The 13850-nt window shown below is 37.5% G+C and overlaps 2 protein-coding genes across 2 annotated transcripts; both read right to left on the reverse strand.

Moving 5' to 3' along the window:
- Positions 1 to 1118: 1118 nt before the first annotated feature.
- LOC125233595 (E3 ubiquitin-protein ligase CHIP) lies at positions 1119 to 7861 on the reverse strand. Its single transcript, XM_048139654.1, has 7 exons — positions 7595 to 7861; positions 6776 to 6974; positions 6093 to 6234; positions 5407 to 5509; positions 3568 to 3624; positions 2954 to 3070; positions 1119 to 2661 (listed from the first exon to the last, which is right to left on the reverse strand). Exons 1-7 carry the CDS (start codon positions 7712 to 7714, stop codon positions 2536 to 2538), a joined length of 864 nt encoding a protein of 287 aa, XP_047995611.1. The 5' UTR covers positions 7715 to 7861; the 3' UTR covers positions 1119 to 2535.
- A 3610-nt stretch (positions 7862 to 11471) lies between these two features.
- On the reverse strand, positions 11472 to 12921 carry LOC125233519. Its single transcript, XM_048139563.1, has 2 exons — positions 12742 to 12921; positions 11472 to 11780 (listed from the first exon to the last, which is right to left on the reverse strand). The coding sequence occupies exons 1-2, from the start codon at positions 12778 to 12780 to the stop codon at positions 11472 to 11474; spliced, it is 348 nt and encodes a 115-aa protein (XP_047995520.1). The 5' UTR covers positions 12781 to 12921.
- Between the last annotated feature and the right edge of the window lie 929 nt (positions 12922 to 13850).

The raw sequence follows: 13850 nt of genomic DNA on the forward strand, positions 1-13850 counted from the left end.
TCGTATGAAAGAACATTTCGTATGTAGAGAAATTTATTCCTCTCACAGTGAATTTTTATGATGGTGGTTTGTCAGGATCGTATCCAAGGGAAATCCATAATCTCTGCCTATCGCTCTAAGAAACAGGGTAAAGCCCCATTTAGATGGTACGAGTTTCTCGCCCGTCTTGGTCGAGAAACTCGTATGACATAATCGTATGCGATAATCGCCTGGCGAGTATCGTACGAAAACGTTTACATTAGTGCGAGAAATAAAAACTCGCATACGAGTATCGTATGCGAGACTCGCCAGGCGATTATCGCCAGGCGAAATAGTTTAGACGGAGAGTAGAATTTTCGGGAGATATTTCCATAACATTTCTCGACTCGTCTAAACCGGTTCTCGTATGACATTTTTTCTCGAACGTGCGATTATCGCACGAATCGGAGCGAACCGATTTTCATACGAGTTTTGCCTGTCAACTTGCGTGCCTAGTTGCTAATTAATTAATTATATACACATATATTATATGCTTTTTTATAATATTGGGTATAATTTACCTTGGATTTATTTGAATTTAAGATGAATAGTACCCAATAATATTAAAAACACTATAAATGATTTATGAAGGTCTCAATAATATACAATAGGGAAAATAATGATTTCGACCGTAGCGTTACCTAGCTAATAAAATCTTGGTTGCGATACTTGCGATTAGGTTTAGGATATTATTAAACATAGAATATAAATAACATTTTTTTTAAATCATCGTAGGCATTTTGCCCCATAGATATATGGGGTAAAATGTCAGTAGGTAAACATTAACTGTATAATATTAATAAGCCGAATTTATTTTTGGTTTTAGCAGTTACTGAGAGGTAGCTATAAATATAAAAACACCATGTTTTACATGATTTCTACTGAATACATTTCGACTGAGTAGCGTATAAACTCGTATACGATTCTCGCATATGTGTTTTGTTTACACGGAGACATACAAATATCAACGGCGAGGCGATTATTGCCCCCTCTCGTGCGATATCGTACGCATAGTTTACATGATACGATATTTTTTCTCGTACTTCGATAATCGTACGTTCGAGGCGAGAAACTCGTACCATCTAAATGGGGCTTAATTGTATGTATGTATGTATATGTATTATGTATGTAGTGAATTTTCCTGGAAATGGCACGTCACTAGACGGATACAGGTATTGGGTCAACAAATCAAGGTACATACTGTGCAGTTTGGATTGATATATGGTCCTTAAACTATTACAAATCAATAAAATATTTACATTAATTTATACACTCAGGTGTTTTAGTATTAAAAGTAATTTATCATTCAATGGGCAAAGAAAATTAAAGAGTACAGTCAGAATCAAAATTTTCAGATCAAAAACTAGATATACCTAATTAGACTTTTTAGCAACCAATTCCGCTAATGTTTTGAAAAAAGCAAAGGATAAAAATATAAATGTAATTCTACCACATTCCGAACACTATTCAATTCAACATGTTATTACGTACCCTTATCAGTATAACATTCTCAAATAACCCCATATTTACCTATTTATTTATTTAAACTTCTGTCTACAGTTTCAAATCATATTTTATGTTCAGTTAAATCTTAATCAAATAATATAGGTTGTTTTCACATAAAATTAGTACCAACGCTAAATCTTTAGAACAGCCAGTAGACATGACCTCGGGTTTGTCAACCGTACCGCTTGAAATGAGGAGGCACACTCAAAGATTATAACAGATGGCGCCACCTTATTAGTCCATTGCACAGATAAAGAATTTCATACGTGAGAGCGAGAAGATATTTATTTCTATCTCTCTCTCTCACAAATTATGTATGACAGTGACATGCCTAGACACTTGCACAGGCGCCGCCTGGCGGGATAAAATGTCAGTGTGCCTCCTCATTCGGAATACGCATTTATTTTAGATTTGATATATTATATCATACCTATACAAAAATAGTTCTTTTTCAGAAAGGTAAATCCAACGGGCAACGATGAACCAGCTTTATTATATTAATAACATAACAATTAAAACTTAGATAATTACACATAACATATTTTGAACTAGTTAATAGCCGAGCGTTCACTCGTTCTCCTTCTTCACGCAGAAGTTAGATATGAGTTGATCCGCTGTTAACTTCACGCGAGTCACAGGCTAAAAATGGCCGGCGATCTAAGTGCTATGTTTATCGCACACATATCATATTGCTATGCTGCTCGCACAGGTACCGTCAAACGTTACGAATAAGGATAACTGGGGTGAATAGGGACAAAACATAAAATGTATATATTACAGAATTTCTTAACAGATACTGTGACACACAAAATCTACTACTATTTTCAATTAAATTAACTTTTCCTAGGTACTTTTTATTAATGCAAATCGCATCTGAAGTCTTGTCCCTATTCACCCTAGTTGACATTATTTATGTGTTTGAAAAAATATATACGGGTAAAGATAACCGGGTTTATTTTATACAACTAGGTAGACAATTTAAAACTTAATTACCCATACATATTGAACCATTTAATAGTCGAGAGCCCACTCGTTCTCCTGAAGGAATGAGTCGACGACCTCCTTCATCGTGAAGTTAGGTATGAGTTGATCCGCTGTTAACTTCACGCGGGTGACGGGGTCGAAATGGCCGACGCGCTGAAATAGTAAGTTATATTTTATTTTTTATTTATTTTTTAATAATTATTATTTACTGATATGTGAATAAAAATGTGAAGGTCAGACACACCTTTCCTATATATTACTTATTACCCGTATTGACCTTAAGTACCTAATATTAATTTTGCAAGTCAAATTACTGTATTATGTCATCAGGCCCGGATTTAGGGGGGAGTGAGCCTGGGCCCTTGTATGTCATGTATACTCTCTCTCTCTCTCACATGTATACTAAGTAGCCAGTAGCTATTCATGGAAGCTCTATTGGACATACCTCAAGATGTTCTTCAATGTCTTTCTTCTCGTACGTGATGCCGCTCGGCGTGATCACCGGCTCGTTCAGTATTTCAAAGCTTATCTTCCCACATAGATAATCGGGAACGTCTCGTTTCTGTGATCGAAAATATTATTGTAAGTTTCTTTTACAGTTATTTGTAATAAACGACGACCGGTCTGGCTTAGCGCGTAGTCACCCTGCCTGCTAAGCTGCGGTCCCGGGTTCGAATCCCGGTAAAGGCATTTGTGTGATGAGCAGATATTTGTTCCTGAGTCATGGATGTTTTCTATGTATACATATAAGTATATGTATATTATGTTATGTATATCGTTGTCTAAGTACCCACAACACAAGCTTTCTTGAGCTTACCGTGGGGCTCAGTCAATCTGTGTAAGAATGTTCTATAATATTTATTGATTTAAACTAAAATAGTATTTTATGAAACTAGTGTTTGAAAGGCGTTCAAAAAGACGGGTGGCGTGGGTACGTGGGTTAATAAAGACGTCACGAATACTTTTTGACTCAGTTAACCATTGCATCAGTACACGACCCTACAGAGTCAATGACAAATAAAAGGACGGGAGTAGAAAAAACATTGAAAATGACCTTACCCTTCTCCTATCATCTATTTTGGCAAATAAATTATTTAGCTCGCTGGTGTAGTTATTCTGAAAACAAAACAGAGGTACATTAAGGTGGTTTGCTTTCTATACAAAATGCGTTTTATTAAATCACTAGCTTTTGCCTGCGGCTTCGCTAGCGTTAGAAAGAGACAAAAAGTAGCCTATGTCACTCTTCAACCTTTCAACTATCTCCACTTCAAAAATCACGTCAATTCGTCGCTTCGTTTTGCCATCATGAAAGATGGACAAACAAACAGACACACACACTTTCCCATTTATAATATTAAGTATTGATTTATTGTGTAAATAGCTTAAGCTATAAAAGCTTTGTTTCATACAGACATCAGGCATAAATTACTTTTTTTTTTATTAATGTCACTTTAAAATACATATATCGCAAATATCGCAATAACAATCCCGCTAATCGTTGAACAATCGCATTTCAAATCTGCTCTGGTTCCGTAATGCAATAAGGTAAATTATACGAGTATAATAAAACTGTAACACGTATTCCTAATCATATCATCCGATGATTCCGATGGAACATAAGTCTATATCGTAGCTTTAAAAAGTTACATCACAAAGGACCAGTTGCCAAGTTGTATTATTATTATTGTGTGTATTGTGGGCCTTTCTGCGTCACGTCGACCAGCAGTGATCTTTTGTGACGGCCCTTTGTGATTAAATATCCTTACTTATTCCCGTTGAGTCCAGAAAGTTCCAGATTCTTTGGGCTGTAAGGTCTTGCACCTCATAGGGTTCCAGTACATGCCGGCCTAAGTAGGTACTTCTCTTTGACATTAGTGGTCCGCAGGAACAGAGGATGTGCATTGCAGTCTCCTCGGTTTCCTGGCAGAACCTGCATGTCGCCTCTTGTTTCATCCCCATTTGAAACATGTGTTTGTTCAGCTTGCAGTGTCCAGTCAATATCCTGGATACTGCCAAGTTGTATCAACTATGGCACAGTATAATAAAGAGTACTATTGTACAGTATGGCCATTCCTGTTCCCCGCTGAAAGTGCCGCCCACCCCTCTCGGTTACCTCCTGTCAAAAACGCGAACAGTCGACCTGTCATATTTCACTCAAACAAGCATAATACGCGTTTATCTACACGAGGTTAGAATGTCTGCTAGGAACGCGCCTCTTTCATATATTTGATTGCCAGTGTCCGGGATGTGACTATGGTTAGCAGACGCATCAACGTCATGTAGCAGAAGACTACGCAAATTCCCATACAAATGTTTTTGCGAACGCTAAATTCGGTAATGTGCGATTTGGTGCAACCAACCCTAAGTAGGTACGCTTTTTTAGAACAATGCCTACGCTTATATGATACTTAGGCAGGCCTACGTCACTCGCTCGCGGTCGCGCGTTAAGTATCTACACGCTAGCCGTTCATGCGAATGAACAAGTGGCCGAGAGGCGCCACGCGCCCGCCTGTATAGTCGCGTGGCACGTACCTACTATTTTTCTGAGTTTTGCGTAGTAACTTATTAGTATTACGCAACTATGGGAACAAATCAAATTATTTTTAACAAATATTTTGATTTGTGTTTTTAGGTAGTCACACTACTATATATAAATTAAAAATCGAAATAAGATGTCATATATTAAAGAAAAAATGACGAGCACCACCAGTGGTGAAGGCCGGATTTTTTCTTTAATATATGACATATTATTTCGATTTTTAATTTATTAGTATTAGTTAAATAAAGCGTAGGTATTTGTCGTTTTGCGGGCAAGTGAAGGATCTGTACGTTAGTAACTTATTAATAATCTGTGACTTAGGTATATGGTTTGCGAAATTCCTTGTTGAAGAAACTTACACATTCCTCTTCTATTTTCGCCGTTTTTAAATTTACATCATCTTCGTTATTGTGTTCTAGTTTTAAGGCTTCTATTCTATGCTGCATGTCTTCACTTATTAACCTGGAAGCAGCAAATGTCAAAGGTGAGGCTAGGCATTACTGCACTTAGTATAATGCCTTTTTGCGTAAAACCGCGGGCGTGGGCGTAATAAGATTATGGGTAATTCAATTCAAGTAACCAAAGGTGGGTTTGTAGCCATTTACTATTAAATCACCAAAGTCAAATGGGATATGGCTCATATGGCTTATGTAGGATTTGTAGTACAAATTTTGGACGAATCCTACTTATTTTCCAGCCACTATGGAAAGTAATGCAAAAAGATGTTGAAAAGTTAGGCCATTTTCATCCCACATTTTCGTATAAAGGGTTAAAATTAAGGATAACGGATAAATACAATTTATTTAATTTGTATTATATTATGGTCATTTGCTTTTTAATTTGCTAACATAAAATCTGTGGGACATAGACATCCAGATTTTATCAAATGACTTACTCATTTCACCAAAAAACTGTCACGACTATCCAAATGTGCCAAAGGGTAAGCAAACTAGGACTTTCGGTCATATTTATTATTATTTCCATTTATTTATCTTCTATCTATTATTATTTATTGTTAATACTGAAGGGCTGGATATATTCTTACCTATTCAAATATGTCTGGAGTTCAATCTCCTGTGTGATCCTCTTCTCTTCCTGAACATTCCATCTCTTTTTCCTGGCAATACGGAGCTGTGCCGCTATATCATCGCCAAAGTTGAGTTTTTGCTCTCTCGCAAGGTCATTGGCTGAAAATAATTAAAAAATATACTTATACTTAATAATACATGTGTGTTGGTACCTAAGACTGCAATATAATAAGGTTTTAATCATGTTTGCTTGGCATAGTTAAATAAAGAATGTTAAGTTTGACTTAACTATGGTTATTTTATTGTAACATAAATAAATAAAAAATAGGTCCATAATTAAACTCAAATGGTTTTGTGTTGTTAGTTACAACGCAAACCCTTGTAACAATGATAAAGAAATAGCTACTTATGAAAAACCTTCAAACAGAGTTACAAACATAAAATTCCACCACCTGCGGGAGTAGTATACTAGTTCGATAAACTTTATTGCATTGGTGCGTCCCTATCGCACTTACAAATAGTATGAAAAGGACAGCCTGACATTATATTGTTTATCACATGACCATGCTTGCCTGCCTGGACTCAAAAAAAACCAGCACCCACTGCTTGCTTTACCACCAACTTGACTATGAGTCTGTTTGTAGTTACTTGCCAAGCACAATATTCAAAAAGTTAACTTAAACAAAATATAAAATTTTACCCCTATGAAGATGCTTGATGGCTTCATCATAGAACTCGAGTTCAACCAGCGCTTGTCCCAGAAAGAAGTGTCCTTTGACCTGGTTCGAGTCGATGTCAAGTGCGCGACGGCAGTCTTGGCAGGTCGCCTCCCAGCGTTTCATCTTGAGGTGGCATAGTGCTCGGTTTGTGAAGTACGTGGCAACTGATGGGTTTTTTATCTATAATGTTTGGCATTAGTTAAAGAAATGATATAGTTAAATTAATACAGGAAAACAAGAGGACATTTACTTGCAAGTAAATTTTTTCCAGGTTGTTTATTGACTACCAATTTTCTGCCATGTTATCAATAAATGCAGGTTTTTTTTGTGGTATTTAGATATTCATGTTTATCTTATTCTCTATTGATAAGATATTTTATTTATACAGCTTTAACAATGTAAGTATGGCATTTAAGGATAAACAAGCCTGTTTTAGGACCCTAAGAGTTGAGGATTGAATCATTTCATTTATTATTTTCATAGTGGACAATTATATGAGAAACTAGAGTAGGTAAACAATTCTAATCTGGGCAAAGAATTCCTTGACAAATATTTGCATTCATACAAGAATAAAATAAGAATATTGAGTCCCTTGTTAGTTTATTTGTTTACATATTCAAAATCTTTCGCTAAACAACACAATATTGGCTACAGAAAACTGATTTGCAAATTTACACATGAATTTCAAATCATCATCTAGAGTTGCTTAGGTAAGCACTGACATCTTTAGAAATTGTGTTAAGTATTATAGTGAATTGTTAGGACCCGGAAAGCTAGCAAAATATACTGATTTTACTTACTATAGCCTTCGTATAGCAATTCATGGCATCTTCATAGCGACGCAAACTAAAAAGTCTGTTTCCTTGTTCTTTCAATTCTTTGTCACTAAGGTTTGCGGTAGAATACATATGCTTACTCATTGTAACGACTTATTTATACACTGTTTTAAGTCCTACAAGATATCATTATATGGTCAACTAAAATCTAAAACTATTTACGCAACTTTCTTACACTCAATGAGAAAGTACGAATTTTATTATTTTATTTTTCCCCTTTCCAGAAATGTTTTGACATTGACGTTTGTATACTTGACATGACAGATGTTTACTTTTTTCCCACTTCGCGTTGCTTATGGTTTCGTTTATGAAGATCGCTGAACGATAAGGGTGCGCGCACACGGGCGACAAAGTTGCTCGGCGACTTTCGTGTTTGTATGAAAAGTTGCGTCGCCTCGTGTGCGCACCTTCATACTAGCCCATAGACCGAGCGACGGAGACAAAACAGTTTTGTCTCCCGTCTGTGGGGGCGCTAAAGGACGGAAAACGATAAACATACGATAAACGATTTCATTGCGAAAAATGGTGCTCGTCAGCCCAAATCTAATGAGCCCGAACATGATGGGGTTATGATGAGGAGAATAGCAGTTCTGTTGGCCACCTCCTGACTCCATCATGAGAACTTGGACCTCGTCTAGTTCGATGGTGCTCGTCAGCCCAAATCTAATGAGCCCAAACATGATGGGGTTATGATGAGGAGAATAGCAGTTCTGTTGACCACCTCCTGACTCCATCATGAGACCCTGGACCTCATCTAGTTCGATGGTGCTCGTCAGCCCAAATCTAATGAGCCCAAACATGATGGGGTTATGATGAGGAGAATAGCAGTTCTGTTGACCACCTCCTGACTCCATCATGAGACCTTGGACCTCATCTAGTTCGATGGTGCTCGTCAGCCCAAATCTAATGAGCCCGAACATGATGGGGTTATGATGAGGAGAATAGCAGTTCTGTTGGCCACCTCCTGACTCCATCATGAGAACTTGGACCTCGTCTAGTTCGATGGTGCTCGTCAGCCCAAATCTAATGAGCCCGAACATGATGGGGTTATGATGAGGAGAATAGCAGTTCTGTTGGCCACCTCCTGACTCCATCATGAGACCCTGGACCTCATCTAGTTCGATGGTGCTCGTCAGCCCAAATCTAATGAGCCCAAACATGATGGGGTTATGATGAGGAGAATAGCAGTTCTGTTGACCACCTCCTGACTCCATCATGAGACCTTGGACCTCATCTAGTTCGATGGTGCTCGTCAGCCCAAATCTAATGAGCCCGAACATGATGGGGTTATGATGAGGAGAATAGCAGTTCTGTTGGCCACCTCCTGACCCCGTCATGAGACCTTGGACCTCATCTAGTTCGATGGTGCTCGTCAGCTCAAATCTAATGAGCCCAAACATGATGGGGTTATGATGAGGAGAATAGCAGTTCTGTTGACCACCTCCTGACTCCATCATGAGACCCTGGACCTCATCTAGTTCGATGGTACTCGTCAGCCCAAATCTAATGAGCCCAAACATGATGGGGTTATGATGAGGAGAATAGCAGTTCTGTTGACCACCTCCTGACTCCATCATGAGACCTTGGACCTCATCTAGTTCGATGGTGCTCGTCAGCCCAAATCTAATGAGCCCGAACATGATGGGGTTATGATGAGGAGAATAGCAGTTCTGTTGGCCACCTCCTGACCCCGTCATGAGACCTTGGACCTCATCTAGTTCGATGGTGCTCGTCAGCCCAAATCTAATGAGCCCAAACATGATGGGGTTATGATGAGGAGAATAGCAGTTCTGTTGACCACCTCCTGACACCATCATGAGACCTTGGACCTCATCTAGATCGATGGTGCTCATCAGCCCAAATCTAATGAGCCCAAACATGGTGGAGTTATGATAAGTAGAATAGCAGTTCTGTTGAACATCTCCTGCCTGACTCCATCATCATGAGAACCAGAACCTCATCCTGGTCCCAAAATATAATAATAATTCAAACTCTCAACAAACTTCACGTATAACTTATAATCCAAAATCATATGAAAAGCATATCGAATGCTAAAATTGCATAAGGTGTAAAAAGGATCAAGATTTGTTTAGTCGCAGTTTACGGCACTTCTCGGAACTATCGAGCTGCTTACGAAAGCTAGGTGCGCCGGACGATCAAACGCAGGTCCGTGGTCTTCGAGCGCTCGGCGCAGACTGAGCGGGCTCGCGTTAGCACAGTGTCTTTTATTCGAATTTTAGGTGTTTTAAAAACATATCTATCGACAGAAAGGTATGTCTTATATGTATGATTTTTTTCTTATAGGTCAATAAGAAGTTCTAGTTTAGGATAATATTATTTAAGAGTTACAAAAAATGCAGGAATCGCAGGAAAAATACATAATGTAAACCTCTTTTTATCGAAAAAATGGGGAGGATACGGAAGGTTATTTATCCACCATTTCAAGTAAATCTTAAAATGTCAAAGTATTAGCTAACTCGTACAGGATATAACAAATAGGATTGTGATCATTTATTACCCCAAATAACATTTTTAACAGCACAATCACGATTCTAAACGAGCTATCCCACTACGAAATTTGAAAACGTCTTCCGAAAAAACTGATTTTTCGGAAGTATAAAAAGACATATTTTAAAGTAGTACCAATTGATTTTCTAGCTTAAGATATGTACTTTTAGGAACATTATCATTTTTTTAATAATCATTTATAGTTTCTTTATAATTTTGAATGAAAAAGGTTCTATTTTGCAAAAAACGCTCGTCTTTAGGAATAAGGCCTCTTAAGTACTGTTTTATTTTAAGGTTGGAAATTATACTAAGTACAAAAAGTTGATGTAAGACGCGCTTGGCATCCGTTGGCTCGTTGGATGGACGACATCTGGAAAATTGCGGGTCACAATTGGATGAGACTAGCTCAGGGCCGGGAGAAGTGGCGTACTAGAAGATAGGACTACGTTCGGCAGTGGGCGATAAAAGGGCTGATATTATGATGATGATGATGATAATAAAGTACAAAAAGTAAACTAACTGCCTTGAAGCATCAATGTTATATTGATTTTTAACAAATAATCGGAGTAAATTACTCTATTCTATTAAGGTTCTATTGCTGCGTTCTAGCAGAACATTGCATTAACGGTTCTTTGAGCAGGAACACAGTAACTGTAGTTTATTTTATAAGTATTTCATACTAAATAGGTACTAGTTATACAAAACAAACAACATGTTTAGGTACTAAGTTGAACTTTGGACCTGTTTGTAGTATTTTTGCATACTGTTTAATATTCAATCACAAACTGCAATGACTACTTGATTAAACTTACAATCAATATCATTAAGTATGTTACACAGAACACTACATTCTGTACAAGTGTATAGTACACAACAGAAGGAGGTAGACAAAAGAGAGATTAAAAATAAATTCAACATCAAGTAACAGACATTGCCTTACCAAAATATTTGTGTGTTCCTGCCGGTGAGTAAGGCTGCCAGAGCTCAACGAGGGTGCGGTGTCCTGGCGACGGAAGGACCTATGGAACTAATTTGTTCCGTCTATTGTCCTTTGAGTCGTCAGAGACCCGAACCCTCCTTGGAACTTGTACACTCCTTTTTGCTGTGTACTTAACACAGCAAAAGGGAATGTACAAGTTTGTAATGAGTTGGCAACGCGCACGTGACACTCCTTGAGTTGCAGGCGTCCATAGGTGTCGGTGACTGCTTTCCATCAGGCGGACTGTATGCTTGTTTGCCACCGACGTAGTATAAAAAAAAATCTTAACACGTTCACGGACGGCTAGTGACGTCATCTGTCATAGGCCAAAGGAAACAAAAGACCATGCGTATGCTATAGCATACGTGTCCGTGAACGTGTTAAAATGTCCAGACTTACAGCTTGTATCCTCTCCACACAAGCCCGCACCAACTCCTCAGACTTCAACGTCTTATTCCTGATCCTCTTAGCCAACTCCACCGCACTCTCCGCCAGCATCGCGTGCCTCGCTTCCAAGTCAGGTACAGCCTGGCGTTCTCCATCCCAAATGAATGCGAATACCAAGTCAATGACTAGGTCCAAGTAGTAACGGAAGAAGAGGAATGCATGCTTCAACATGTTGAAAGCCATGCCTTTAAGTATTTTACTTGTTTTGTTGGGTCTCTGAAAGGAATACAGAATGAGATGTCCATTTGTACTGAGTCAACTATGTATGGTAGGCAAGTAAATACAGCACCTATAATCATCATAAGACAGAAAATAATGAAAATCAAGTCATAGAGCAGTAGGAAGCTAGACAGTATGGAATACGTAGGTACTTAACTACTTGACTAAATCAAAGAAAAAGTACCATCATTAAATATTCAGAAAATAAATATGAGTAAGTAAAATCAATGTTAATTAGGCATTTTCCTTTAATTTTTATCAAAATAACCTGTTGAGATTTATTCATTTATTCAACATAACTACAATATAAATTTACAGCCGGAGCCAAAGCATTTATACTGGAAACATTATTACAATTGAATATACAAATCATATAGGAACGTAACGTACAAGAGATGACTCAACTATACCTTGATGATCATTATTATCAAATTATCATTAATATATGACTTGATTTCTAATTTTAATACAAAAGCTATAGAGCATATTGTCACTACTTTGAAAAAATCTCGTATCTCATGCTTCTCTTCAAAGTTAAAACGCAGTAAGTCTATATGCATTCCATACATACTTACTACAATTTTCTTTTCATTGACAGACGAAGATACAAGTTTTTTCAAAGTAGTGACAATATTGTGGGCATCAATTAGAATACAATATGAAATTACAGTCGTCAATTATTTGTAGCAATACAGAATTTGAGAATAAGAATCACCAAACTACCAAGCCACTAAATCAACCTACCAAATCGCATGAACCATTCAGAAAGTCAGTCGTTTCAAAAACGTGCGGGTCAAACAGACCTACCTTCTCTTAACGAATACATCCAACTCATTGAAATTTTGCGTCGTGAATAATCAAATGCAACACTTGTGATTCCAGTATGCATATGCATCAGGCAAGGCTAAAACTGGTAAATAAAAATGAAAATCCGGCTTCGTATATATATTATACTTACTTTTTCTTTGATCCCTTTGTCAATCTTGTTAGTGCACATTTTGCTTTTAATCACAAAAGATAATAACTAAATAGATAAATGATAGGAACTTTCTAAAGTAGCATTAAAATTAAATTAGAGTTAGAGACATTAAAATGAAAGTTCGTAAGTACTTTTGCTTTTGCACACTTTGCACTTTGTTTGACTGGTTTGACAGCTGAAATGACAGTGACAACGCAATTTTGATTTGGTCCGTATTGTAATGCGATGTCCATATTGTAATGCTAAAATAAACTTTTTAACAAAAAATAAAACCGCCTTCAAAAATAAGCGCGTTACAAAACACGGAGAAACTAAAAAGCCAAAAATAATAAACCTTTCAATTCAGATTTCTTATCGTATTGCAATAAGCTAAACATCCAAATTATAAGCAAATCAATTATTTTTGTAGTCGGTACCAGACCTGTTCGTCGCCTTGCTATTGCCTGTTTGCCCCACCCAACCATACACAGGCTGGTACCGACTCCAAAAATAATTGATTTGCTTATAATTTGGATGTTTAGCTTATTGCAATACGATAAGAAATCTGAATTGAAAGGTTTATTATTTTTGGCTTTTTAGTTTCTCCGTGTTTTGTAACGCGCTTATTTTTGAAGGCGGTTTTATTTTTTGTTAAAAAGTTTATTTATTTGTGGATTTTTAGTGGTTCCTAGTGATATTATATGTATCCGTCCGAATACATGTACAGTAGTGAAAGAATTATCCTTTAACTCCTAACCATTGAGGAGTTGACCTTCCATCATCAGCTCAGCCACATAAAATTATTACCATTAGACGTAAATACTGGTGTACCTTTGAAAAATAGACTAAAAACATTACATGTGCCTATAACATTTGAAGAGTTCCCTCGATTTCTCCAGGATCCCATCATCAGACGAGAACCTCCTCCTTTTTTGAAGTCGGTTAAAAATGAGCATAAGGGCCTCCGTACACGGATGCAACAGTTGCACGGCGACATTTTTTGTCTCTGTCGTCACTCCTTACTCTCCTTAGACGCATGACAGAGACAAAAAATGTCGCAGTGCAACTGTTGCATCCGTGTGCGCGGAGCGTAACATGCCCAAAGAGAA

The sequence above is a fragment of the Leguminivora glycinivorella genome, chromosome 14 (genome assembly GCF_023078275.1).
Source record: "Leguminivora glycinivorella isolate SPB_JAAS2020 chromosome 14, LegGlyc_1.1, whole genome shotgun sequence".
NCBI classification, from domain to species: Eukaryota; Metazoa; Arthropoda; class Insecta; order Lepidoptera; family Tortricidae; genus Leguminivora; species Leguminivora glycinivorella.

Bases quoted from the DNA above. Each gene is read 5' to 3' on its own strand.
- LOC125233595 (XM_048139654.1), bottom strand. From the start codon at position 7,714: ATGAGTAAGCATATGTATTCTACCGCAAACCTTAGTGACAAAGAATTG. The intron at 6,975-7,594 runs GTAAGTAAAATC...CAAACATTATAG, and splicing joins ATTGCTATACGAAGGCTATA to ATAAAAAACCCATCAGTTGC. The intron at 3,071-3,567 runs GTAAGGTCATTT...TTTCGATCACAG, and splicing joins AAATAGATGATAGGAGAAGG to AAACGAGACGTTCCCGATTA.
- LOC125233519 (XM_048139563.1), bottom strand. From the start codon at position 12,780: ATGTGCACTAACAAGATTGACAAAGGGATCAAAGAAAAA. The intron at 11,781-12,741 runs GTAAGTATAATA...TATTCCTTTCAG, and splicing joins ACAAAGGGATCAAAGAAAAA to AGACCCAACAAAACAAGTAA.